This window comes from Guillardia theta (genome assembly GCF_000315625.1).
Source record: "Guillardia theta CCMP2712 unplaced genomic scaffold GUITHscaffold_113, whole genome shotgun sequence".
NCBI lineage: Eukaryota > Cryptophyceae > Pyrenomonadales > Geminigeraceae > Guillardia > Guillardia theta.
This window is the reverse complement of record NW_005434561.1, coordinates 131846-159233: the sequence shown is the minus strand read 5'-3', so window position 1 is coordinate 159233 and position 27388 is coordinate 131846. Positions and strand designations below refer to the sequence as shown.

Here is a 27388-nt window from a genome sequence, read left to right as displayed (position 1 = left end):
CAAAAGGAACAAATAGGGGCTTATTTGTCAGCCCTCTAAATGTCCGAAGAAGCAATGTCGTGACCATTCGTGACCAAAAGGAACAAATAGGGGCTTATTTGTCAGCCCTCTAAATGTCCGAAGAAGCAATGTATAAAACACAATATACACGTGGGGTGAGGGGGTAAAAAATATAACACACCGTATGTAATCAATATAAGGGCCTTTCTAAGAGGCGCAACTACTAACATGTGAGCATCCTATGATGTTTTTATTAAATAGTCACCCAACTAAGTTGGGTGGTCAATTGACCACCCCCTTTGAGCTACTAAGTGATTGACGCAAACTTCCGATTAACCTTTTAACGCTCACACATACCCCTTTGAGCTACTAAGTCATTTATTTCTTCAACATTGTTTGATTGTTTAGTAGTGAATGAACTAAGGATAAGGGGGGTCAAGGATAAGGGGGGGTATTTGGTAAGTGTTTGGACCTTTTGTGATGGATTTGTAAAATACTTTTCAAAACCCCCCCTTATCTTTCACCCCCCTTATCCTTGGTTGTTTTATTACTATCTTTTTTTTCAAGAGGGAAAAAACATATTCAATAGAGGATAATAGCATCATCTCCCTCAGGCATCATCTCCCTCAGGCATCATCTCCCTCCTCTTCATCCAACGAACCATACTCTATCTCTTGCCTCCTCCCTCCCAACAGCCCTATATATATAACTATGTCTTGGGCATTAGTATGGCAATTTAGCCTTTTTGGGATATAGGGCCGCTAGCCACTGTAACGACGCGGGTTCGATTCCCAAAGCCGACAGGCCGGGAACAACCTATCCACCGGCCACACCGGGCCACCACCGGGCCACCACCGGGCCACCGGACCACTGGGCCACTGGGCCACTGGGCCCGGACATCATTAAAACACCCACGGGCGGTACGCCTGGGAAAAAAAAAAAACAAAATGGATGTACTGAGGCGGGCCCACTGATAAAGGTAAAAATGCCTGAATTGCCAACATTGAGTAAAAAATGATTTACATAAAGAGTAATTAATGAAAGAGGGTTCATAGTCTATCGGGTTATTAACATAAAGCGTGCTATGACTAGTAAATATTTGTTTGTCAATAATAAATGGCCGCAACCTTTTCCGCTTCGCGCAAAAGCTTGAGCAAAAGAACAGCGCCGTCGGGGGGCGCAACCCCCGCTAGGGAGAGGAAACCGACGCAGAGATATAAGCCCGTTAATTACCTGAAACCGACTGAGGCCAAGAATGAGAAGAAACCAAGACAACCAAGACAACTAATCCAACCAATCCCGGCCACAGAACCTCCGGCAGTGTTGCCAGCCATTCAGATAATAGACCCAAGAACACCAGTTCCAAAGGACAACCCACTAAGGACCATCAAACACCCTCTTAACAAGAAATACAGGCTTCCAAGTAGCTATAAACTGCTTAGGAAGGTTTCAGATGATATTAGCAAGGACATAACGCAGTCAATCAAAACCTTCAAGTTCGACTTCTACAATGATGATAGATATGCCTTCACTATCTACCAGAAAATGGAACAGATGAAAGAGAGAATCGATAATAACATAAACGGTCCCAATAGCTGGACAAACGAGATATACGCCTATGACTTGACTAAGGAGCAATACCAAAACCTCAATTATATCCACAAGCCCACCCTCCAAGAGATAAAAGATAATAAGTATGTAGGCGGAAAGGTAAGCAATGACAAGAACACATATCAGGTGCTCAAATCCATAATTGATAAGACGCTATCGAATAGGATAGATGAGAATCTCACGTGGATGGTTGAGAATCACAGGGCGATAATCCTTGATATGCTCGTTTATAGGTTCAATAAAAGCCAATCACTAAGCACATTTTGGAATGACTTAAAGGCCATTACAAGATTGATAAAGATATGTCTAGGAGATGAGCACGAACTGTATTATAAGATGAGTATGATAACGACCGACTTTCATATGGGCATCATCCTATCACAGGAAGGTATCAACAGACTGAACAAGTACGAGCAGCAAACATTCCTTCCCTTTGGAATGCTACTGGACATGACCGAGGAGATGCTCGACACATTCATAAAGGCATTCAGTGATAACTCAACAGATGCCTATAAATTCCATACATACACCATTATAATGATGTCATATCTCTATACACCACCCGTGAGGAGTGAATTGAACAATATGAAGATAACGCACACGCTCGAGAACCTAGACAAAAAGACCAACTATGTCTATGTCCCAGAGAATGGCCTTATTATGTACGTATTCAATAAGGCACATAAAGGGCATTCCCCAATCAGGTATAAGGTCGGTTGGTTCAACAACCCTAATGATATAAACCCATTGGCTTACAAGCTTAGCGACTTTGTAAGGGAGAGCATCGCCTTATATCCTCGTGAGTATTACATAACGCAGGTCAATAACATGAACGCACCGGCTAAGAGCAACATGGAAAAGTACCTTGCGGCTATGTTTCAAGGCCATCGGTTGGGCGTTAATATGTTCCGTTCGTCCTTTATTACTTGGCTACACTCAAACAACGCATCGGCGAACATTTTAACTGATGTCAGCTTGAAGATGAGAAACAGCATAATAGCACAATATAAGAACTACAAGAAGGCACTATTGCCGACCGATATTATACGAATCAAGCAGGAACCACGCGATGATAACGAGGGACCGATAACAATACAAGAAAACACCCCCGCAAACACCCCCGCAAACATGCGCCAAGCAGTAATCCCACAACCAAGAGCACCAGCCCAAGGATATAAGGACCCGCGGAATCTGGCATATAAGGCACAACAACGCTATATTCAGAAGATAGGTAAGGATGCCTATAACAAGTATCAACATAATTACTATGAAGAGAACAAAAAGGAGATAAGCATAAAGAAGGCAGTGAGACGCGTCAATGACTTGCCAGAGGGTAAGGTTAGGGCAAGCACAATAAAAAAGTATGCCTTAGAAAGAGTGAATGGTCAATGGATATCTAAACTACTAGATTAACCCCTATGACATACCAATATTTCATAAAAGCTCAAAAAATGATATAAAGGTGAGAATAATTATATACACTGAAAATAAAGGTTCCAATAATGGAGAATATCAACATCCCCCAATATTCTTGTCCTCAATCCAAGTATTACGCAAAGAGGATTGTTAATGACAAAGAATTCTATGAACAGGAGCGCGCGCGATTGAGGATATACAAGAGCATCAAGTACAACACCGACCCAGAGTATAGACAGAAGGAGCTCAAAAGGGCAAGAGAGAGGTATTACAAGAAGAAAGCAGAGCAGGCAAATAAGCAAGAAGTGAGCATATGATGTTATTTTTCTAGAAATGTATAAAGGGCCTTTATTGGCTCTATTTTACGTTTGAACAAAAAAATGAAAGTCCGGAGAAAAAATGAATGTCCGAAAAAGGATATAAGGAAACGTTGCGTATATATTCGTAAAGGTCCGGAAAATATTTTCTCAGCTATAAATAAATGGCACCTCAGGAAAGAATCTGTGATAATATCTATGATGACATCGTTGTTGAGTCCGAAGATGACAAGAAGCAACGACTGAGCCGGGTGGATAGGTCATTCGATAGCTCGCTCATACACATCAAGCACTCAAGTGAGAAGATGGATGAACTCAACTATTTCATCGACGCTTCACTCTTACAACCCACAGACTTCGACATCGCCGTGCTCATTGCCTCCTACTACAACCTCGACATCATCGATTACAAGGACAAGGCATACCCTGATATTGTGATGAACAATACCCTTATCAAGTATGTAGGGAATCGCATATGGTATGTCTATATGGACAGCATCAATCGTTGGATTGAGACAACCGAGAGCATCCTCTCAAACAACATCTCGACCGTCATTGTTAGTCTCTACGGCAACAGGAAGAAGCACTATGTTGCGAAGATGAGGAACGAGAAGGATGATTTAATGAAGGAACGATATACCAAGATGTCCGCACAGTGTGATAATATCATTACACTGTTGAAGCAGAGCGGCAAGAAGGACAACTATATCAAGGAAGTTAAATATCTCCTATGCGACAACTACTTTATCGAGAAACTAGACACAAAGGAGCACCTCTTAGGATTCAAGAACGGTGTCTATGACTTCGAGAAAGGAGTATTCAGGAAGGGACAGCCTACCGATTATATCAGCCTCTCAACACGCTATGATTACATCGAGTACAACCCAGAGGACAAGACCCAGAAAGAGTTAGAGAGGTATATATCACAGGTGTATGCTGATGATGACGTCAAGGAGTATGTTATGAACATCCTCGGGATGGCTGCCTGCTGTGGCAAGATGGAACAGTTTAACATCTTCTGGGGTGACTCAGGGGCGAATGGAAAGAGCACATTTATGAGCTTGCTTCAAAAGGCATTTGGAGATTATGCCAAGACGTTACCGGTGGCACTCTTCACACAGAAAAGGGCAGCATCAAATGCCGCCTGTGCTGAGGTCGAACGATTGAAGGGCGCGCGATTGGTTACAACATCAGAACCAGACGAGGACGACGTCTTCAACGTAGGCATTGTAAAGGAATACACAGGCAATGATATGATAACCGCGAGGGGGTTGTATAAGACACCGGTTGAGTTTCGGCTTATGGCCAAGTTCATACTCTGTTGTAATAAGTTCCCTAAGGTGCCTCTAAACGCCGCCAATGACGGCGGAACGTGGAGACGTATGAGGGTCATTCAACATAAGGCATATTTCCACAGCGGCGACAAACCACCGGCCAACATCAGAAACAAAACTTTTTCAAGAAAGACCCTAACATCGATAAAAAGCTTGAAAAGTTCCCTGCCTATCTTATGAGTCTCATCATCCACAACATTCAAAAGATTTATCCAGAATTGGAGTTCGATGTGCCCGAATCTGTCCAGTACAACACGAACCAATACCAGAAGGACACCGACCTATTTAGACAGTTCCTCACCGAGGAGGTGATAGCATTGGATAAGAAAGATTCTAACAAAAACAACAAGCTCTTGATTAGTAACCTGTATTCAAGATTTATGAAGTGGTTGAAATCGAACGCTAGCATAAGCGTGAATGTGACGCGTCAGGACGTCAAGAGGAAACTCGAACAAAACGCTTATGTGATATCAAGAGACGAGAAGTATGTCCTGTATTGTAAGATGAGGATGGAGGAGGAGAGCGACGAGGAAGATGATGAACCCTCGAACAACCAGACCGAAACGGAAGACAATGACATTGTGGCAGTCTTCCAGCATTGGCTTAAACATAAGTTCTTACCAGTTATCGACATAACGAACGTCGATGACATCCACAACAGGATACCAACCCAATATATCTATAGTATGTTCTTATCAGAATACAATAAACCGGTCTCCAATAATGAACAGGCTATGATATACGATGTGATGTGTGACTACTTCGAGACCGTCCATAATATCATCAAGAAGAACGCAAAAAACACTTTCAGGAACCAGGCGATGTGCCTATGTGGCATTAAGATGAAATCTTAGGGAGGGGGGGGGGTTATCCTAATATTATACTATGTTGTTACTATATATTTTTAAGACTAGAATGATAATATAATATTTCTTTTTTAGAATAAGTAAAACTAAGGATAAGGGGGGGTGAAGGATAAGGGGGGGGTTTGAAAAGTATTATACAAATCTTTCAAAAAGGTCCAAACACTTACCAAATACCCCCCTTATCTTTCACCCCCCCTTATCCTTAGTTCATTCACTACTAAGAAAAAAGAAGAGAAAGAAGGGGGGGCTTATCCTTTTTCTTTTGAAATAATAAATGGGTGTATATAAGTATGCCTCTCTCAGACCATCACAAGCCAAGAACAAGAAATGGCAGCTTGTACTCTATGACAAAGATAAGCAAAAACAAAAGACAATTCAGTTTGGTGACAACCGTTATGAGGATTTCACACAGACCCACAACGATAAGCTCAAAAAATACTATATAGCAAGACACAATAACGGTCGCGAGAACTGGTCTGTCCCAGATACAGCTGCCTCAGCCGCTAGATGGATACTGTGGGAACATCCATCCATCACCAAGGGATTTGAGCACTTTCTCCGGCGCTTTCACTTGAAACGCCTTGAATAGGACTGTCGCTATGATTCATAGAGTACCCTTGTAGTATATAAGGAATATATCTATATCTATCTATGATAGCACTCATATTTTGTTTAATAAACTCTGGTATTCCATTTATACTTTCCATAGTGCTATCATAAGACTGAATGAAACCATTGAGACGGTCTGAGCTAGTCTCGGACATACTGATAGCTTGTTCTATGCTGTGTTCAAGCTTGCTGAATTTGCTGCCGAGGTCATAATACATAACAGCCTTCTCGGCTATTTTAAGCTGTGAAGATATCGCCATTAAACATGCCGCTAGGCTGTTACATAAAATATTTACATACCTTATTTCTCCATCTGTAAAAGAGCCATTCAATATGGCCAAACTTGATGATATAAGTATGATTGGTATAACCAAAATGTTCTTCCACAGGTTATACCATCCTCCTGTTCTATTACATAGGATGCTCATCACCTTGCTCATCTGTCGGTATTTCTCAAACAGCTCATGGCTGTTATTACTATCTGGCATCGCCATTTACTATATTAAAAGAATATCCAAAACCCTCTATCCTTCCATCGGCCGTGATGTACCGGCCATTTGACATTACGAACCTGATGCTATGAGTCAAGGCATCCAATTGTTGTTTTGTATGTATATTAACAATTTCAATTTTTTTTTCAGTCATTCCAATTCTAAGAATAACGCTTAAAAAGAATTAGAGCCTTCGGATGCCCTGTTCTACAGAGTGAGCCTTCTCAAGGGCTCCCTGAGCAACTCCAACCGCACTCTGGGCTCCCTTTGTGATATCATTGATACGCTGTCCTAGCGGATGCGCCATAAGCCGTCCTCCCATCACTTTATTGGCATAAGACCCTATCATCCTGGCCTGTTGTAAGCCCTGCCCCAGCTTACGGGTGAATGTGAGCATCTTCCCAAGCTTTGAAATCATCTTTTAATCATACCAGACATATTTTTATTGTGTGAAGTAAGAGCCAACAAGCATATAGATTTCCTTTAAATAGTCAAGCACCTGATTAAGGATTGACAATATGTTTGTCTTGAACTCATTATTATCGACCACCCTCTCGACCATCAGATGTAACATATAATCGCTGAATTGTGGTATCACTCGACCATCTTCGTTGCAAACCTCAAGGACGAACTGGTCGATGCTCTTCGACTGGCTATTTATCAGATGGGTAAATCTTGTTTGAGTTATGTTCTCCCACGTAATGAGGCTATATGGGGGAACATTCACGGGGAATGTGAATAAAATGTCCGAGGGGTAGAACTCGGCGGTTGTCATGTTCTCGATGGTGCTGTTCTCAAAGCTGATATCACCCCGGACCCTCATGATGATGAGCTCATCCCCTAACATATTAACCGGTTTCTCACTCTCAAGCGTTTCACCGGCCAACACCTCGAATGTCTGGTCATTGTAGAAGCCGATGAACTGCCCGCAGTTCATAACCTTTAGGTATAATGTGGAACCTGTTGTATTGCTAAACACGAATTTGTTAAGGCTCCTATTATATGCGACTGTGAAATAGTCCTTTAGCTTGGTTTGGAGCTCATTATCGAGGTCATAGACGGATGGATTGCCGATGTCTATCGAGAAGTCGATGACACTATCGACGAAGTTGTCGGTTGATATCTGGAACTGGTTGTTATATCCATCTTGTATGTTGTACCAGCTATTAGTCACCTGGAAATAATTGACGGTTAGCCTATACTGTGTCTTATCATCCCCATATATCAACCCGTTGGGGAGATTGACGATGTATGAGCTGGCGCTCTCATATGGAAGCCTGTTCCTACTGTTTATAAAGATATGTGTCCTATCTGTCATTTAAGTTTTCTATTTATAAAAATTAGCTGGTGTCTTACCACTTATGACCTGCTCGTCGCTCCACATATCGGTGTCTTCCTGGGTCTTAAGTACCTCGTCATAGACGATAAGCTTTATCTTCAACTCGGAGATATGCCCAAGGTTTCCGCCATCGATATAAAGCCGGAAGTATTGGTTGTTTTGGAGCATATTCGGCTTGGCCTTCCAATTGCTTGAGAACTCATGGTTAGTGTTGCTATAGATGAAATCGACCGTCTGTGTCGGGTCAGCTGCTACATTGACCCCCAGGTAATCCTTCCTTAGGCTCATCAGGATTGTGCCATACATATTGTTGTTCATCGATTCATAGGCCATACCATCGACGTTAAGGTCGCTTGTGTAGAGGTTCATATCTGACAATCTTTGAACTCGACGTACCGTGTAGGAATCAAGGACAATACGAGCATTCTCTGAGAGCAGCTGTGGCTCAATATTCGTCAGCTTCCAAGATAGCGTTTTGATATTCTTGAAATAATTCACAAGCTCAGTGTCGCTAGGATTAGTATCAATATAAGCTTGAGCCTTGATAGCCTCTTCACTATCATCCAGATTGAGGAATATATGGTAAAGCTTCTTAACCTTGAACAGTTTGGGCATCTTTAACCTCTGGTAAGATATTTTTAATGACCTCGTTATCATTGGCATCAAGAACCTTGACTCCGTAGAACGTAGTAGGCACAGCGTCTGCCTCAGCCTTCATGGCATTAGCCCTTTCGACAGCCTCATAATCCCGCTCAAAGTCCTCTTTGGTTTTGTCAGGATAGAGGACGAAATCGATAGCGGCTGTATAGAGCAGAGTCTCGGGTATTTCTGGGTATTGCCCTTTAAGTTCCTGGACAAGATTCAAGGCCTCTTTATGTGCCCTATCTTGTGGGGTCTCTTCCACCTCCTCAACAGCCACAAGCTGCTCTTGTAGTTCCTCTCGGGGGTCGCGCCCCCCGACGGCGCCGTTATTTTTGTTCATTGCTACCAAATAGCAACATTATTTTTTTATCTCAAGGACCTTATCCCACCCATTCTTAAATCGAGCACTCTTAACACACCGAGGGTGGTTATCGACTATGAGACATCCGTATTCCTGACTCATACAATGTTCATATAATGCTTCGAACTCTTCGAGCTTCAGCAACCCGCTGACCTCCTCATATAATGTTTCAACGACGTGCTTCTTGTTCATATTCTTGAACATTACATATATATCCATATTTCGCCTTAGAATCGGGGGTATGCTCCTCATGTTCTGTGTTGTGAAGATGACATTGATTCCCCCGCTCGTATGACGATGGGCAATCAAGAACTTGTTCAACACGCTCCTGCCATTCTTAAAGGCCTTCGTCCCAGCCAGGTCGTCAAACACAAAAACGGTACAAGGGACCTTCTTGTACTTCATATCTCCGAAAACATCCTTAGGATGCTCAAAGTTGTGTTTTTCAAGCGTCAAGAGGTCATCGAAATCCAGTTTATTCTCTCCCACCTTCATCCATTTCTTATATGCCCTTAAGTACTCCTGGTATTCTTGGACCTCCTGGCGAATGGTCTCAACCTCATCAATCCTCTCTTGGAGCTTGTGGTCCTCATACTCATCAACGATATCATTCTCTCTATCGAGCTGTGACAAGGTTTCGAGAATGCTATTGTTTGCCGATGTGGTGGTTGGGCTGAACCATACGACACGAATAGGCACTATCTCGCCATCCTCTGGGTCTTTAAGTGGCCATTTTTCAAAGTGATGGAACAGCTTACAAATGTTGAAGGTCTTTCCGCTGTTCTTCTGGGCTACGCTGAGCATTGAGAAGAACACTTTGGGAAGATATATGTTGTCGCTCTCTGGGAACTTGGCCTTCCGATATGGCTTAGGCTTATTGTTCATACCATCTATCTGGTGCTCTTGTACCTCCATTTTTTGACTGTCAATTTATTATAACTTGATATTAGTAATATTCAGGAGCCAACAGGTTACTTATATACTTAGCGCGCTCCTGATTCACCCTTTGCCTTAGCTGTTGATTAACTGCCTGCTTTGCTAGTGCTCCAATCTCTCTTTCGTCGTCATAATGGGTTGCCACTCTGGGGGCTCTGTCACGTCTTCTCCTGACCACCACCTCCTCATACTCATCGCTGTCATCATCCTCCTCATATATGATTTTTTTTATCTTTTTCTTAGGCGCGGCCTTAGGGGCTGGTTCGGGGACTGGCTCGGGAGCTGGTTTAGGGACTTCTGGCTCCGACTTTACCTCTGGCTTTGTGACCCTCTCAACAATCCTGTCGAACTCTTGGGCGTCCTGCTTTAAGGCCTCCATCTTAATCATCTTATTAACTTTGCTTTTTGCGTTCAGCTTAGCCTTGGCCTTGCGTGCTTCCTCTGCCTTGATTCTCATCTGTGCTAGTCGTTCGAGCAGCTCGGGTGAGCACTCCTTTTTTGGTTTGACAACCTTCGCCGGTTGTTCAACATCTGATTCTTCAACCTGTACCTTAGGCTTTCTTCCCATTTTACAAGAAGAATAAGAAAATAAAAACACTGAATTATGGCCGATGTACCTTGATGGGCATCCTTGGTATCTCAGAGATAGGCGTCATCTGGTACATCACGTTCATCCTTCTATCTGGCAGCTTGTCCGCATACATTGGATACCAGTCATCATGATTAAGAGGCTCATATGAGCTCTTTGAGTTGTAAATATCAGGCTTGAAAGCCGTCTCGTGTTGTAAATAGTAGATGCTCGACGTTGGATATGGGAGCTTATAAGTATCGTCATTTGGCTTAATTGGATTGTAGCATTTATGGTGGTCGGTATCCTTGTCGATTTGCTGGAAGCTCAAATGCCTATTGATGCCGGCTTTGACTGTGGTCGGTGGCAAAAACATGTTCTTTACTATCAGTGTATATTTTTAGTTTAATTGATGCTCACACTGTTTCCGGCACTGATATCGCATTTGCGGGTCTCTGCGGCGATGATGAATGGTGTCCAATATTGACTTGAAGTCGAATAAGTAGTTGTTCCAACATCTCTTGTGGACCATTCGACGATTATTGGGAGCTGCCTTGTGTCTAGGCCCGAAACCAGCATAATTCCGCTCGTATCTCCGACGTGTTGGAGACTCAAAATATCGGCAAAGAAAAATGTTGAAAACATCTCAATGTCAGTACAGCCCTTATAAAATCCGCCGTCTGCTGATTGGTGGAGGTTGAACGCCTCCACCACAGACTGGACACAGCCCGTGAGGGTATTCGGGACCTGGGGCAACTTCTCACTGCCAAGCGTCCATTGAGAGCTCAGCAAATTGTCACCGTTTCGCCGGAAATATCGGCTCTGATTCTGAGAAGAACCTTTGCCTCCCGATATGACAGCATCGATGGTTTTGTCTTTATTATTAGTCGAATCGCCGAAGGTCTTGAGTTTGGTAGTGTCGGTGTAGTCACTTGGGATAAAAGTTCCGAGAACGTAATCCAGACTGTCTGAAGCGATGGTAAATCTAGTGGTCTGACTCTTGCTCGGGTTCGACTGGCCCGTGAAGACATTGTAATGCGGGAAATACAATGAATAGGTTGTCCCGTTCATTAGCTGAGTTCTCATGCCCTCATACCACCACGACGGCATATTGATTTTAGTCATATTGAACTTGATGTCGCTCAGGGTGTAGTCAGGGCTTGGGTATGTGGTTTCATCTGTAGCGTTGGGGTAGCTCTTAGCCAACACAGCCGCTGAGGCAAATCCAATGGTAATCTGGATAGTCCCGACCAGACTTGTGTCGATAATATTCACGTTGCCCTGCTGGAGGATGCCCAGCCAGTTCTTAATATAGTAGTTGGCCCTGTCCTTACAGATATCGTCCGATGCGTCCAGAGCAGTGGTGCCATCGACGAGGGTAGTGCTGATTGGCCCACAGCCAATGTATCGATAATCGCCGGCTACTTTTACGCTTGGGTCGTTGTTCAACATAGAGCAATTCATACGACCGTCTGCGTCCTGGTTGTTCGAGACGATATCGAATAGTATGTTTTGAACGACATTATAATCGGTAATATTTTGAACCACAACATTATTGAACTTAATCATAAGGCTGTCAATCAGCGAGAAGGTATTCCTAGGAAAGCGGAGGGTATTGTAGTAAGAGCCCCCGGTCTTGCCAAGAACCCCATCCACGGTCTCCCCTGTAAATTCCATCGAAAACGTACTCAGGTCAAGCAACGAGCTATAAGGCAATGTCACCTGTAGCTTCTGCCCTGGCTTCACAGTGGAAGGCGTCTGAGGGATGACCTGGATTTTGACCTTCGACATATTTTGAAGGCTCGAAATCCTCCATCTGAGGTTTGTGGGTAGGTACTGGGAACTCGATTCGGCCATCTTTTAAGATAGCTTCACAAAAAAAAAAATTTGATTCCAGAATCAACAGCCTAAATCTCATTCCTCCTTCTCAATCTTCTGTTCAAGAGAGTTGAATAATGCTGTTCAGCCTCTGAGCTTGGGATAGACTCTGTGTCGAGCATTTCCTGGATAATAGCCCATAGCCCACTATCGGTGATAGCCCTGGCGCTGAGAAGATTATCGCCAGTTGATAACGACCTAGAGAGTGTTCTATATCTTTCATTGCTGGTCTCAATCATCCTTTGTTGCGTTCGTCGTGAAGATTCATTAAAACGAGTGACGAGTGACGGCGGCCAATAGTCCAGCGGCTCAATAAGTTCCTGTTCAGGTGCTGCTCCTGCTGCTCCTGCTGCTCCTGCTGCTCCTGCTGCTCCTGCTGCTCCTGCTGCTCCAGATGCTGGTGGTGCTGGTGGTGCTGGTTCTTCTGGTGGTGCTGCTCCTGCTGCTCCTGCTGCTCCTGCTGCTCCAGATGCTGGTGGTGCTGGTGGTGCTGGTTCTTCTGATGCTGGTTTGGGTGCTGCTATATATTGCGGTATCTCGCTATTGCCATCTGGAATCATTGGGTTAGTGCTGTCTGCGTATTTCTTGCTGTTATACTGAGGTTCAAATGAAAAATTCTTATTGAAATATGGGATGACATGCTGGATGTGTGTCTGGGGGGGTGGTGCTTGGCCCTCATCCTGCCACGATGGGATGTGTGGGACATACTTGTTCTTGCTTTCTTGATTGTTCTCGTTCTTGATATTAACCTCCACAGACACTCCGCTCCTCTTATTCCTGACTTTTACGGTCATCTTTATAAAGATGTAAGCTTTTAAAAAAAGCTTAACCAAAAAACAGCGCCGTTGGGGGGCGCAACCCCCAGCTATATTATTATTTTAACCTGAGTGATATGTACAACCAATGAACACACATATATACTCATTGCCCTCATAGGTCTCATATCGATGCTTAAAGTTCTTATAATACCAGTCTGAATTCTCATCAATAAAATCAACTGGGCAGCTAGTCTTCGCTACCGTGTAACTGTGTAGAAGGTCATCGCTCTGGACCATACTATACCCTCTTATAGGGGATGAGCACAGATAATCGCCATTGTCTATTTTTTGAATGTTGTTATAATTCGTCACCCATATCGCACCCTCGCCCACTGCGTTAATCATCAACCGGTTGCCATCTAGCTTCTTATAGGCATAATGCCAATTGCCGGTCTTATAAACTCTCTTATCTCCCTCTTCAACGTTTGATATAACCCCATAAACGGCCTTGTCCATAGCTAAATCAGTCATCTTTATGACTGGTAGAGAGCTGTCAATCCTTATGTTTGAACTAAACTCATTATCAATTCTGTTGAGGTCTTGATAATATCCTGTAGTGCTAACAAGCATGCCCTGATAGTAATCAATGTTTGATGTTATATCATCTAGCAGGTTCGATGTTTCAGCTATACACCTATGCGAGCCGGTGAAATCGAGGTCGTCGTTCCCATCGTCGTTGTGCCTCAGCCATTGTTCGCCATAATTATCTGATGTTCCATACTGAAACATAAGGTCGTACTGCGCTGACACTCCTCCCCAAGGAGTACTACCGCCAAGCATATAAATCTTCCAGCGTCCATCGTCATTGTATGGACCACTTGCTCTAGGTATATTTATACGGTCAGTATTCAGGGTTACGCATTTAACAGTGTTATCCGGTATTCTTTCCCAGCTCCCAACATTGAGATATCCTTGGTCAGCCATAGAAATTCCCTTATATATAGCACAACCATTAGCCCTACCATAGAGCCTTGTCCAACTGCTATCGCTTTGTAAGATTTCAGTCCCTGAAATAAAAACGCTTCCATTTACTGTAAAATTGCCACTTGATGAGCCAGCTGTATCGGCATATCCTGCGCTTATTCTCTTCCAACCTGACAGAGAATTATTCTCCTTGTATCTCACACACAAATAAGGATTGTTAAAACTGACATTCCCTCTAGGCAAAGCAAACTGAGCACCATATGAACCCGCGCCGCTCCAAGGGTAATTTGCTCCAAGTCCTATGTTCCAACTATAATATTGATTAGCCCCATTGACACTGGGTCCGTTTGTTGTGCTAGTAATAAACCAATTTCCAAAATCAGGGATAGCGTTAAAGTCTGTGTAACTTCCGTGATTGTTTCCCATTAAGTTAAACAAACGGCTCACACCAGTTCCTGAAATTGTCCCGCCAACTGAAAGGTTGCCACTAGTTGAGAGATTGCCTGACACACTCGCGCCGTCGCTTGTTGTTTGAAACCTTGTCGTGTTGGCATATCGCAACTCTACATAGTTGTTCAAAAGTCCATATATCATCCAATGGTTATTTACGTCGTTGTATAACCCCCATGAACTCCCGCCATCAGCCATGAACACAACCCGCCCATCGATTGAATAGCCCTCCCAATTGTTATTACCGCTGCCTGTTATTTGACAGCTACCATATTCACCAGTTGGATACTCCAAACGACAGGTATCACCGTTTAAGAATATCCCCCCGTCACACCTAAACTTATTTGGCGTGTATGTGCCGCTTGTGAATGCTCCATCTTGGTTAAGCCTTAACCAACTATCATTGCCTCTGAACGCATGCTTGTTACTAATTGCCAAATTAGCACCACTCAATGTTATGTTCCGACTGCCATCGCAAGAGATAGCATCAGAATATGAAGACGCTGGAAATGTGGAGCCGCTAGTGTTCAATCTTATCTTAAATCCACTCTCAGCACCCCCAAAGTCAAGGTAACCTGTTGAGCCATTGTGCCATAACTGTAAATGGTCCCATAACGCATCATTTACGACAGCTATCTTATTGTTTGTTCTAATCACACCGCCAACATCCAGTGTATAAGATGGTGATGCCTTGTTTATCCCGACATTACCAGTATTGTAATATAATGATGTCCCGCTTGTGGTCCATTGGCTGTTTATGATATCAGGGAGATTATCAAGGTCATTGTAATCGTTTGTAGTGGCTACGGTTCCTAAGCCTGTTATCCGTGCTACTGGTACAGTACCCCCCGTCAGACTTCCAGTAAATGATAAATCTCCGTTTATGGTAGTTGTTCCTCCTCCTATCATCGTCATAATGTCTTTACGGTTACCGCTTGTATCTGTAATGGTAAAGCATAATTTGCCTTCTTTCCCATTGTTCCTGATATATTTGATGTCACACATTGCGCGGGCTGTGGTAGTTGGGCCTACTTGTAAATGAAGTGCTGTATAAAGCCCATTTGTTGTAGAGGTTGTCGGATTTTGTACAGTAAGACATCTATTGCCATCTCCAATATCTGCGTTTGCGGCGTATGTTGCTGTGCTCGTTAAATTAATTGTAAATTTTCCCCTAGAGTCTGTACTATCTCCAATACTAGAAGGGAGCCTGTCTTTATTCAATGTCCCCGCTGTTATCTTACTAGCGTTTAGATTTGGAACATTTGCCTCCGTTATCCCACTAAATCCAGCTGCTGTTACTATACCTTTCACATAGAAGTTACCATCTGACCCCCTCAAAGATGCTAAGAGTTCGTTATTATGGTTTTCAAATATAAAACCTGTTGTAGCACCATCAGCCACCCTAAATCTGATAGCGTGTGATGTGAAGTCGTTCCCTGCCACTGCCGTGCCGCCATTAATCGCCTTAGATGCCCCAGACTGTCCCATATAAATTGCCCAGTTTGTATCCGTATCATTCCACATATATATTCCCCTTCCTGTGCCTCCATCTTGACTATCTTGTATGGACAGCTTACATCCTCCGAGTGATGTAAGGACCCCTCCGCATGTCATGTGGGAGGTGCTATTTATATCACCAACAACATCGAGCTTGTGAGATGGATTAGTCGTCCCAATCCCAACGTTTCCGCTGTTGTAATATATAGATGTTCCAGATGTTGCCCATTGACTGTTTATGATATCAGGGAGATTATCAAGGTCATTGTAATCGTTTGTAGTGGCTACGGTCCCAAGTCCTGTCACTCTCGCAGCTGGCACTGTACCGCCTGTCAGTGTCCCAGTAAAGTTGAAGTCGAAGCCTATCCATAGCTCTTCATTGTCATTTATCAAAAACTCTGTGCCTGTTGGTTTCGTTGTTGTAAGCTCAATATCAGTTAATGAAAAACTACTGCTGTAATGGTTCATCCACTCCCTTGTAGCAATAGCACCATCGTATGCTGCGTTATTTGATGCTGTGCCATTGTAATATACCCATATTGTCCTTGTAGTAGAATAATAAGCGTTGTAATTCTCAATCAATATACTTGTAAATTTGTTGCTGTGAGCAGTTGAAGAAAACACCTTAAGTTGTTCCTTTGGATTAGATATGGTGCCATAATTCATATACAACTCAAACTCAATAAAGTCGTGCCTGCCACCCCCTGCAATGTTTATCTGAAATTTGGAGAAAGCGCGATTATTGTATGTCCCAATCTTTATCCAAGCAGGCAATGACGCATAAGGCGTTGATAACCATTTTGAATTTTTATATACGTAACCAGAATATTTGATGTTGCCTACAACGTCGAGTTTTTCAGATGGTGCGCTCTGGTTTATCCCAATGTTTCCGCTGTTGTAATATATGGATGTTCCAGATGTGGTCCATTGTGTCTTTACACCAGATGCGAGTTGTAGCTCTGTGCCACTTCTAACAAAATCACTCGTGATACTCTGAATGTATTGACCTGTAGAGGTTATGAATGCCGGAGCAGATACCACATTGTCCCAGTGGATGAACCCGCATCCTTCTGCTCCTGTTGTTGGCCCATTCTGTAACTCACTCCATCCTATGCCCATAAGATGGATCCGGCCCTTGCGTGCCTGTATCTTTATTTGAGTAAATCGATTTACGCCCCCAATCTGGGCAACAGTGACACCATCAAACTCTGGATCAACATAACCAGAATATTTGTGATAATTATTTATTCTTGTGATGAATAACCAAGTGCTGCCATACAGGCCATACACATCGAAATACCCACAATTATTCCAACATAGATGGTTTATAAACATATGAGATTTTCCAGCTGGCACATCGTATATGATGTACTCTGATGCTGATGTATCCAAACCATAAGTGTTTGTGTATATATATCCTAAATCTCCGATATGGTAAGTTGCGGACCATCTTGTGCTTGTGCTGTTTGCCGTCCAAGTGCCAGATTTAGAATTAAAATCAGTTGAGGCATTGTTCGTAAGGTCATACTGATACCCTGATAGGTCAGAGTATAGGCCGCTTGTGGCCACAGTTGCCAGTGTTGGAGCTCCTGTTATCTGAGTGTTATAGTCAAAGGATGACGGTATTTGCTCATACAATAGATTAGATGTATCCAATAGCTCAGCCCGTTGAATGTATTCATTGTTATATAGATAGTTGCTTGTGTCTGTATCGCTGTATAGCTTTGGCAATATCACGGTTGTGCTTGATACGTTCGCATCTCCAAACCTCACAAGCTCAGTATTAAAGCTATCTTGAAGTATAATCTGCGGGCAATTTGTGCCTGCTGCCCCAGTGGCTCCTTGTGGTCCTGTGGCCCCTGTTGCTCCTGTGGCCCCTGTTGCCCCAGTATCCCCCTTATCTCCCTTGATACCATCGGGCAAAGTGATATTTTTGCTATTGTAATTATCAAATGTTATCGTAACATCGCCATCTTTTGTGTTCTTGAAATTGAGTTGAAATGGTTCAATCTTGAAATCAACAGTTCCGGCATTATCGTAAGTCCTCAATACTCCTATGCTATCGTTTGCATCATACAGGTCAGTTATATTAGTCTTAGCTGCTGAACCATTTATGGTGAGGCTCCTTTTAACCGAGTTGCTTACTGTAACAGTGTCTGTCGTGCTCACGCTCTGGTTATTGATATTGATATATGCCCCTTTATACAGCATCGTCTCACACATCATATAATCGACGTATAGGCCTCCCTCGATGTGTGTCTTCAAATTTTCGATTGAGCCGCCATAGATTGCCTTCACATCGGCATCAGACCATACCCCATTAGTTGCGTTGAACAGAATTCCAGCTATGCCTCTATCGAGGCTATACCTGCCATCTAGAAGGAAATAGCACCTTACATTGTAATCAGACAAGACAGGGGGGTACAATTGGAGCCAGTCTGTTGTTGGCGGGTTGGTGTTGTTATATACTATATCGCCGTTCAGATAGCACTTAAAGGAATCCTTTGTAAGGCTTACAGCGTAATGGTTCCAGTCTTGGAACTTGCCAGCTGACACATCAAGTGTGTTGTTGATAACGAAAGAATACCAGTTTTCAACCCTATTGTGTGTAGTGTCGATATACACAATCTTTACAATGATTTGAAGCTCATATAAAACACCGGCTGGTGTTCTAAAAACGTTGTAATATAGCTCTGTGCCATCATAGTATGGGTCAAGATTATAAAGCGGGTCCAGGCTCTTCTTTCGATATTTGATTTGGAATAAGCGATATTCAGTGTTACCTCCATCGTTCTCGTCGAAGTTGTCAAATCTGAACCACCAAGCAAGATTAATGTATTGACCAAAGACCAGGTCATCCAAAATAATTTTCTGGCTGCTGTCGCAATTCATACGATAAAAACTTGACACCGTGAATGTGTCATATATAGTGCCAAAAAATTGGATGTTTGTGTAGCTTGTGTTCAGCTCATTGATTACCTCTGTAGATTTTGAAGGGCCAAGGAACACATCTCCTTTCAAGTAATTGCTATATGGGTATTTGATATCGATTCTATTGGTATCGATTGCGACCTTGTCACTCAGTTTTAGAGAATTTGAAACCTCAATGTTGCTTGTGTATAGATTGCCATTCACATATGCTGTGTCGATTGTTCCAGTGTTGGCCGATATGTCATTCGAGAGTCTGATGTTGCTTCCGTAGATATTGCCATTCACATATGCTGTGTCGATTGTTCCAGTGTTGGCCGATATATCATTCGAGAGTCTGATGTTGCTTCCGTAGATATTGCCTGTAACATAGCAGTCACGCGATATATCGGTGTCTCCATCCTCATTGACTCGGAACAGGTATGAACTGTTTGTTGAGCTGTTGTTCAATATCTTGAAAGTTGCGGTTGTGCTGTTGTCATTGCTGTCTATCACGACCTGAGCGTTCCCTCTTGATTCCAAGGAGACGGTCGTCGCGTCATTGATAACGTGCCCAATCTTTAAAAGATTAGTAGAGGTTGTATCTATCATTAACTCATTCGCGCTATTGGCATATAGTATCATTCGGCCGCTGTTCTCAATCCAATAGTTAGGCAATATCTCCCACTGTCCGGAGTCATTCCAAAAGGGGTAACCGACAGCGGTATAATCAACATCTTGAAGCAGTCCGGACAAGGTGCCTATGCTTTGCTGATATATATAGTTGCTTGTCAATATAGCGTTACTTGCCTCGTACTGTAAGAACAATTCATCGACCTCATTAGATGTGTAATAAGACCTCAGGATGTCATCGACCTCATTAGATGTGTAATAAGACCCCAGGATGTCATTGACCTCATTAGATGTGTAATAAGACCTCAGGATGTCATCGACCTCATTAGATGTGTAATAAGACCCCAGGATGTTATTGACCTCATTAGATGTGTAATAAGACCCCAGGATGTTATTGACTTCGTTTGATGTGTAATAAGACCCCAAGATATCAACGACCTCATTAGATGTGATATAACCATTTGTCACAAGATAATTCGATGTGTCATAACTAGAATAGAAGGTGTTGTTGTTGAAATAAACCCTGTCCAGGAACAGTGTTTCCCCTTTAAGTATTGTTCGATATGGTGCTAGGCCACTATCCGCATTCGAATTAAAAACATATAGGTCTAGTTCATTCACATCTAACTCTTGGCCAAGAGTGAGAACCTCCTCGCCCTGGAATATGATGTTCCTTGTGTCCAGCACCTGTTGTTCTTGGCCATCGATAGTGATGGTCTTATATATATTGCTATATATGTATGCCTCGCCTTCGATGAAATTAAGCTTATTACCGTCTTGTGTCCGTGAGTAAATCCGAATGACCTTATCCTGCTTCATTGTATTGAGAACCTCTCTTTCTAAAACCCCGATGATGATACCGACAGCCATTCGAAGAACATTAATCCAAGACAAGATGAACAGGCCGTCAGCCTTGGAGGTCGAGGTCGCGGATGATATAAGGCCACCTATGAAACCTGTCCCAATAGCAAGGCCGCCCTTTACTATATCGCCGAACCCACTCAATATATCGACGCCATCATTGAGAGTTGAACCGACATCTTGGAGTGCTTGTGTTGTTTGGCCATTGCTTATGTCCTCGACGTTCTGGGTGAGGTTTTCAATATCTTCTATGTTTAAGTTGATGGTATCAATGACATCTTGAAGCAGCACATATGAGCCATCTTGCTTTCTTAGATGAATGTTATATATATCGGTGTTAGAGCTGTAATCCAATATTATGAGGTCCTGATTGCTGCTATACAAGACAGTGTTCGAGGTTCCCTCGATATTGATTAAGTCCAACAGCTGGTTGATAGCGCCCCTGTTGATGGATATATCTGAGTCTATCGTTTGGAATTGAGTATCATATGATGGCAGGTCATTGATAAGGAGATAGTTATTAAGCCTAGCTTCAAGCTGATTGAGTCTATATAGAAGGTCTTCTATTTCATTCTCGACCCTATCCACCCCTAAGCTGGCTACCCAGCTCATATTTATAGTATATATGATATATTCTTAGTCAAAGAATAGCCTAGTGTCTCTTCTATGGACTTGAATCAAGCCCTTGTTCTTCCTTTGTTTTGCTGTGAAGCGCGAGCTCTCATAAAATTGGAGTTCCTCTTCTGTTATGATTTGTTCTTGGAGTAGCTGCTGAACGAGAAACTTGTTTCTGAACACTCGGTCTGTGAAAGTCCTAAGGAAGGCCATATAATCTCGGTACTCACCACGGACTCGGTTGTCACTTGCCATATGTAGTTCTATGGTAAGGAGATATAAAATTCCGGGGGGTGCGCCCCCCCGACGGCGCTAGGTCTTTTGGGTGGTAAGGAGATATAAAATTTAGGCAAGAGATAGAGTATGGTTCGTTGGATGAAGAGGAGGGAGATGATGCCTGAGGGAGATGATGCTATTATCCTCTATTGAATATGTTTTTTCCCTCTTGAAAAAAAAGATAGTAATAAAACAACCAAGGATAAGGGGGGTGAAAGATAAGGGGGGGTTTTGAAAAGTATTTTACAAATCCATCACAAAAGGTCCAAACACTTACCAAATACCCCCCCTTATCCTTGACCCCCCTTATCCTTAGTTCATTCACTACTAAACAATCAAACAATGTTGAAGAAATAAATGACTTAGTAGCTCAAAGGGGTATGTGTGAGCGTTAAAAGGTTAATCGGAAGTTTGCGTCAATCACTTAGTAGCTCAAAGGGGGTGGTCAATTGACCACCCAACTTAGTTGGGTGACTATTTAATAAAAACATCATAGGATGCTCACATGTTAGTAGTTGCGCCTCTTAGAAAGGCCCTTATATTGATTACATACGGTGTGTTATATTTTTTACCCCCTCACCCCACGTGTATATTGTGTTTTATACATTGCTTCTTCGGACATTTAGAGGGCTGACAAATAAGCCCCTATTTGTTCCTTTTGGTCACGAATGGTCACGAAAGCATTTATTCAGACCATTGTAAGAGCTGACAAATAAGCCCCTATTTGTTCATTTTGGTCACGAATGGTCACGAAAGCATTTATTCAGACCATTGTAAGAGCTGACAAATAAGCCCCTATTTGTTCCTTTTGGTCACGAATGGTCACGACGACATCGCACAGCGGCATGAGCTCTCCATCTCCCCGGGCCACATCTATTCATAGAGGTTCTACGGACATATAGCTAGATATTGGGGGAGGTCATCATATGAATGATGTATTCCCGGTAGTGTGCTAGGCTCTGACAAATATGGGGTAAATTTGCTGAACAATTATGACAAATTTGTTCAAGTTGAGCTGTAAAATTCTGAACTTTTACTGACAAATTGTTCAATATTTGTCAAATTGGTCATGAATGGTCACGAAGCAAATACTCGTCCTGGGCGCCCGGCTCTGAGGGCTCGAGGGGCTCGAGGGTGTATGGTGGCCCGATCTGCAGCTGCCATGAGCTGTTGCCCGATGCGCGCTCATCAGCTGCCTGTAGCTCAGCCGTAGCGCTTTCTGGGAGCATGAGAACGACGGAGAGGCCGTGCTGACCAACGGAAAGAAGAAGCCCTTGGAGGACGGGGAGTGAGGGAGAGGGAGAGGTGGGGAAGGGGAGACCTGGCTCGGGGAGGACGGGAGGCAGGACAGAGGGGGCAGGTCGACAGGGAAGGATGGGGGAAGGTTATGATGAGTAGGGACTACGGACACCAAAGCGCCAGTGCCGAAGAACGAGAGGAAGGAGGAGAGGGGGGTAGAGGAGGACATAGCGCTTGATGTGGAGACAGACTCGAGCCGTAAGCTAGAGACCCAGCCAACAAGATGCAACACAGGGAGTCAAACGGAGCCGGAGAGACCAGAGGAAGGAGACGTGCTGAGGGGAGGGCGCAGGGAAGTCGTGAGCGGAAGGGAAGCCCTAGCGATGAAATATAGAGGAGGGAGGCCTGTGACCTGCTGACCGTACCCTAGGACGGATATATGTCAGCAAGGGATTTGCCTGTAAAGTCGAGTGCTGATTCAGAAAACTATGCCCTAACGTACCGATAGCGTTCCTTGTGGTCGACATGGTCACACTGTGACAGAGTCACGTGGCTAGCGTTAAAAAAACAAAAACATCTCCAGTCCAATTGCGCCTGCTGACAAAAAGTTAAATGATCGGTGATCTCTCTCTGAGGCGGTTCTGCGGGCTTCATCGCTCTCCTTGCTATTCAGTCAGTGTTAAACGAGTGAACGGTATTGAGAAAGAATGAATGAATACCCTCACCGAGGACTGGCAGCGATTGAATGCTCTTCTTCTTCTCGCAGTCATCCGAAGTCATGAGATCCCTTGCTGTCACGGTGATGGATTTCTTGAAAGAGGCGTGTAAACCAAGATCCAACATCCCCTGATCCACTCAAGGAAAACTCACGCAAACAAACATTGGCCGGATTGTAATCAAAAAGCAAAGAAGGTTTAATAATGATCAATCGAAAAAAAATCAAAGCTAAGCTCAAGCAAAGCTAAGCTCAAGCAAAGCTAAGCTCAAGCAAAGCTAAGCTCAAGCAAAGCTAAGCTCAAACAAAGCTAAGCTCAAACAAAGCTAAGCTCAAGCAAAGCTAAGCTCAAGCAAAGCTAAGCTCAAACAAAGCTGCATAGAACCTAGGCAACGAAAGTAGGAATTGGCAGCGGATTGAAAACAAACAGACCAAACACGTTCCATCGGCTTTCCCTCCAGAAGTCTTGTATGGTGCCATAAGCGGCCTCTCACAAAGATGCCATCGGTGCCTCCTACTAGAACGACCGAGCGTAGTTGTGCTTCAGCTCCTTCCACTGCTCCGTAGCCTCGTCCTGGGCGCCCGGCTCTGAGGGCTCGAGGGGCTCGAGGGTGTATGGTGGCCCGATCTGCAGCTGCCATGAGCTGTTGCCCGATGCGCGCTCATCAGCTGCCTGTAGCTCAGCCGTAGCGCTTTCTGGGAGCATGAGAACGACGGAGAGGCCGTGCTGACCAACGGAAAGAAGAAGCCCTTGGAGGACGGGGAGTGAGGGAGAGGGAGAGGTGGGGAAGGGGAGACCTGGCTCGGGGAGGACGGGAGGCAGGACAGAGGGGGCAGGTCGACAGGGAAGGATGGGGGAAGGTTATGATGAGTAGGGACTACGGACACCAAAGCGCCAGTGCCGAAGAACGAGAGGAAGGAGGAGAGGGGGGTAGAGGAGGACATAGCGCTTGATGTGGAGACAGACTCGAGCCGTAAGCTAGAGACCCAGCCAACAAGATGCAACACAGGGAGTCAAACGGAGCCGGAGAGACCAGAGGAAGGAGACGTGCTGAGGGGAGGGCGCAGGGAAGTCGTGAGCGGAAGGGAAGCCCTAGCGATGAAATATAGAGGAGGGAGGCCTGTGACCTGCTGACCGTACCCTAGGACGGATATATGTCAGCAAGGGATTTGCCTGTAAAGTCGTAGAAGTAAAAATGTGAATGAGATCTAATTCTATAACCGCTGATGCTGTCAGAGTCACGTGACTAGCGATTGTCATGCGGCCAGCTGACCGTTGCACGGGGCTCGGATTGAGATATGGTTACAACCTGCAACTGTCAACTTCAGAGACTATGAGTTGACGCTGAGTGACTCTCACTGCAGTGGCCGCTGCCTGGACAACGGCCACGGCCCCGGAGTAACTAGTGATCCCGCCGTGCCCGGCGGGGCGGCGGTCGGCACTCAGTGGGCGCCGCGGCCCGGGCCCGGGCCGGCGCGCCGGGCGGCTCGTTTCATACTGTGACGGGCCCGCCCCGCCAATCATTGTACAATTTCGGTCGCGGGCTTAGAGGACAGCAATGTATTGTTAGGGAACCGCCTATGTCGTCACAAATATGTGTCGCATGTAATAAATCGTTTCTTTCCGGGAGGCTGAGAGCAAGAGGGATGAAGCGAGATGAGAGGGAAAGAGGAAGGACAGGAGGGGAAATATGTCGTTCTGAATGTTTGATGTTGCAGGGTTGAGGAACACCTGAGTCTTTGCTATCGATCAGAATGTTGTCGTCCATCTACAGGAGATTGGCTCCCCCCTTCCTTTGCTTTGCTGCAGTCATGCAATGCTCCTATGCATGGTCGCCAACCCCAAGCACGCATGGCATGCAGCACAAACGCTTCATGCCGTTCGGATCCGAACAAGCTTCGTGCAGTTGGGGGAAAAGGAGCTATCGAGCTCCTTTCAGAATGACGAGCAATGATCAGGGTCCATCGAGTATTGAAGCATGGGAGGCTGAATATCAGGCGCTGCAAGCTCGCAAGGGTGTTGTTCGTTCACAGCCGCAACAAGATGGGGGGTTCTTTGGCAAGATTGGGCAGGCCTTCACGCAGGTTTTGGTGAGAGCAACGGTTGGTGGCTTCTCTCGTCGTGACTTGAGGCGTCTTCCAGGAACCGAAATCCGATCCCATCATCATGGCAAACCTGGAAGCTTCTGAGGCGAAGAAGGGACCGCGCCAGCTAGATGCTCCTCCTGTCGATGGGTGAGCGAGATAGATGCTGTTGCCGCTTATCATTGACTGTGTGGACAGTTTCCGGGTGGTGAGGGAATATCAGCATGTGAAGGAGAGCTTTACGCAGGGCGTTGAGTGGGTGCACGGGGAGAAGGTCTGGTACGAAGGAAGCGGAGGCCCGAGTTTCTCGCACGGAACTAGGATTTTCAAGATGGACCTTGAGACCGGCAAGGTGCTGCAGTACAGGTCTCTTCCTACAAGACACTTCGGGGAAGGCATCACCGTGCTGGGCAACAAGCTGTACCAGCTCACCTGGCGGTCCAACGTTGGCTTTGTATACGACAAGGACACTTTGGAGCTCCTGGATGACTTCCATTACGACCACGAGGGCTGGGGCCTGACTAACAACGGAAAGGAGCTCATAATGTCGGATGGATCGGCCACTCTCTACTTCCACGACGCTGAGACGTTGAAGGAGACGCGCAAGATGACGGTCCGATACCTGGCTAAGCGATCGGGCGAGATGACCCCGCTCCGACGATTAAACGACCTGCAGTGGGTGAAGGGGAAAGTCTTCTCAAACATCTGGGAGGCAGACAGAATTGCAGTGATCAACCCTGACACAGGTGCTTGCTCTGCTACCATCCCAATCAAACCCCGTGACCTGTCTCGATCTGCACTATCTCTGCTAACCATTCTTGTGCTATGCGACCCTATTTTTCCGATCAAGTTATGTGTCCCGTACCTGTTTATGCAGACTTACGTATCCTTGTTAAGTCGCTTGCCACCGATCTGTGTTATCTCTATCACTTATGCTTGGAAGCGTTAGAGTTGTGACGGAAGTTTGATAAGGTATCGTGGAGAGGTTCATAGACTTGAAGGGGATGCTGGACGAGAGCGACCCTTGGATTCAGGTTAGGATGCGCCTCCTCCGTGGCTGAGCTTTACTGACTTGCGAGAGCAGAAGTGGACTAGATCAGATCGTTGTCTCAACGGCATCGCATATGACGAGGTCACTTTGAGCATCTCCATAGAGCCGGATCATAGAGCCGGGTCTGACTTTTGCATACATAAGGTGGAGGATCGTTTGTTCGTGACCGGAAAAATGTGGACCAAGGTATGGCATCTACAACCCACTTATCAGTCGATGAGATGACGGGCTCTATAGATCTACGAGATTGAGGTGGTCGAGGGTGCAGGGGACAAGGAGGTGAGGGATCTTGCTGTGACCTTGAAAGTTACAGATAACACCCCTGTCCAGGAAATGGATAAGAAAGCGCTTCCTAAGGACTATTACAACCCTGCTGGGTCTTTCGACCCGCTAGGTATGTCTCGCTGAATAAATGGAAGCGTTGAAGAAGACAATGGTCAATGGTCATGGATTCATTGCAAGTGTTTCATTAAGATGTTTGTCAACTATCTTTTAAGAATAATGTAAAAGAAAAATAATGATGCGTCGCTCGTTGTGCCTTCAAGTCATCTCCAAGTGATGATAAATCCTCCAAAGTGAGTTCAAGACATACAAATCAAAACACCAGCGTTGGGCTCGATTCAGACTCTTGCTCTGCTGTGTTTTCTAGAGATCTGAGATCTTTCGAGAGCATGTCACCTCGATTCTTGGCATTCGATTCGATCATATCAACCAGTGCTCGGATATCAGCAAACATTTTCGAGATTTCTTCCTATCTCAGCCGTCACCTTCACTCTCCTCTCTCTTCTTGCCTCTCCAGCTCCTGGCCTACTCTCCGACTCGCATAATCCCCCCGATATAGGATGACAGCTTTTTCACTCAATGTTTTTTAAATACCAGGCCCCGGCGGCGGGGCCCGGAGCCCGGGCCGGGCCGGCGGTCACCGGGTGGGCCCAAGACTGAGAGTCGG

General features: G+C 44.7%; 8 protein-coding genes across 8 annotated transcripts; 4 read left to right on the top strand and 4 right to left on the bottom strand.

The window, feature by feature from the left end:
• Positions 1 to 1116: 1116 nt before the first annotated feature.
• Positions 1117 to 3344, top strand: GUITHDRAFT_145933 (hypothetical protein; the record flags this gene model as incomplete). The annotated part of the gene is made up of 3 exons (XM_005823175.1): positions 1117 to 2949; positions 3020 to 3073; positions 3105 to 3344. 3 exons carry the CDS (start codon positions 1117 to 1119, stop codon positions 3342 to 3344), a joined length of 2127 nt encoding a protein of 708 aa, XP_005823232.1.
• Positions 3345 to 3649: 305 nt separating this feature from the next.
• Positions 3650 to 5532, top strand: GUITHDRAFT_145932 (hypothetical protein; the record flags this gene model as incomplete). Its single annotated transcript, XM_005823174.1, has 2 exons — positions 3650 to 4684; positions 4762 to 5532. 2 exons carry the CDS (start codon positions 3650 to 3652, stop codon positions 5530 to 5532), a joined length of 1806 nt encoding a protein of 601 aa, XP_005823231.1.
• A 286-nt stretch (positions 5533 to 5818) lies between these two features.
• GUITHDRAFT_79048 (hypothetical protein) lies at positions 5819 to 6133 on the top strand (the record flags this gene model as incomplete). Its single annotated transcript, XM_005823173.1, has 1 exon — positions 5819 to 6133. The coding sequence occupies one exon, from the start codon at positions 5819 to 5821 to the stop codon at positions 6131 to 6133; it is 315 nt and encodes a 104-aa protein (XP_005823230.1).
• A 695-nt stretch (positions 6134 to 6828) lies between these two features.
• Positions 6829 to 9901, bottom strand: GUITHDRAFT_117606 (hypothetical protein; the record flags this gene model as incomplete). The annotated part of the gene is made up of 5 exons (XM_005823172.1): positions 6829 to 7011; positions 7264 to 7955; positions 8001 to 8580; positions 8630 to 8833; positions 9194 to 9901. The coding sequence occupies 5 exons, from the start codon at positions 9899 to 9901 to the stop codon at positions 6829 to 6831; spliced, it is 2367 nt and encodes a 788-aa protein (XP_005823229.1).
• Positions 9902 to 9932: 31 nt separating this feature from the next.
• Positions 9933 to 10379, bottom strand: GUITHDRAFT_117605 (hypothetical protein; the record flags this gene model as incomplete). Its single annotated transcript, XM_005823171.1, has 1 exon — positions 9933 to 10379. One exon carries the CDS (start codon positions 10377 to 10379, stop codon positions 9933 to 9935), a length of 447 nt encoding a protein of 148 aa, XP_005823228.1.
• A 516-nt stretch (positions 10380 to 10895) lies between these two features.
• Positions 10896 to 12167, bottom strand: GUITHDRAFT_117604 (hypothetical protein; the record flags this gene model as incomplete). Its single annotated transcript, XM_005823170.1, has 1 exon — positions 10896 to 12167. One exon carries the CDS (start codon positions 12165 to 12167, stop codon positions 10896 to 10898), a length of 1272 nt encoding a protein of 423 aa, XP_005823227.1.
• Positions 12168 to 23820: 11653 nt separating this feature from the next.
• Positions 23821 to 24248, bottom strand: GUITHDRAFT_145930 (hypothetical protein; the record flags this gene model as incomplete). The annotated part of the gene is made up of 2 exons (XM_005823169.1): positions 23821 to 24030; positions 24102 to 24248. The coding sequence occupies 2 exons, from the start codon at positions 24246 to 24248 to the stop codon at positions 23821 to 23823; spliced, it is 357 nt and encodes a 118-aa protein (XP_005823226.1).
• A 996-nt stretch (positions 24249 to 25244) lies between these two features.
• GUITHDRAFT_145929 (hypothetical protein) lies at positions 25245 to 26847 on the top strand (the record flags this gene model as incomplete). The annotated part of the gene is made up of 7 exons (XM_005823168.1): positions 25245 to 25394; positions 25447 to 25538; positions 25587 to 26134; positions 26361 to 26422; positions 26473 to 26625; positions 26677 to 26718; positions 26770 to 26847. The coding sequence occupies 7 exons, from the start codon at positions 25245 to 25247 to the stop codon at positions 26845 to 26847; spliced, it is 1125 nt and encodes a 374-aa protein (XP_005823225.1).
• Positions 26848 to 27388: the final 541 nt, after the last annotated feature.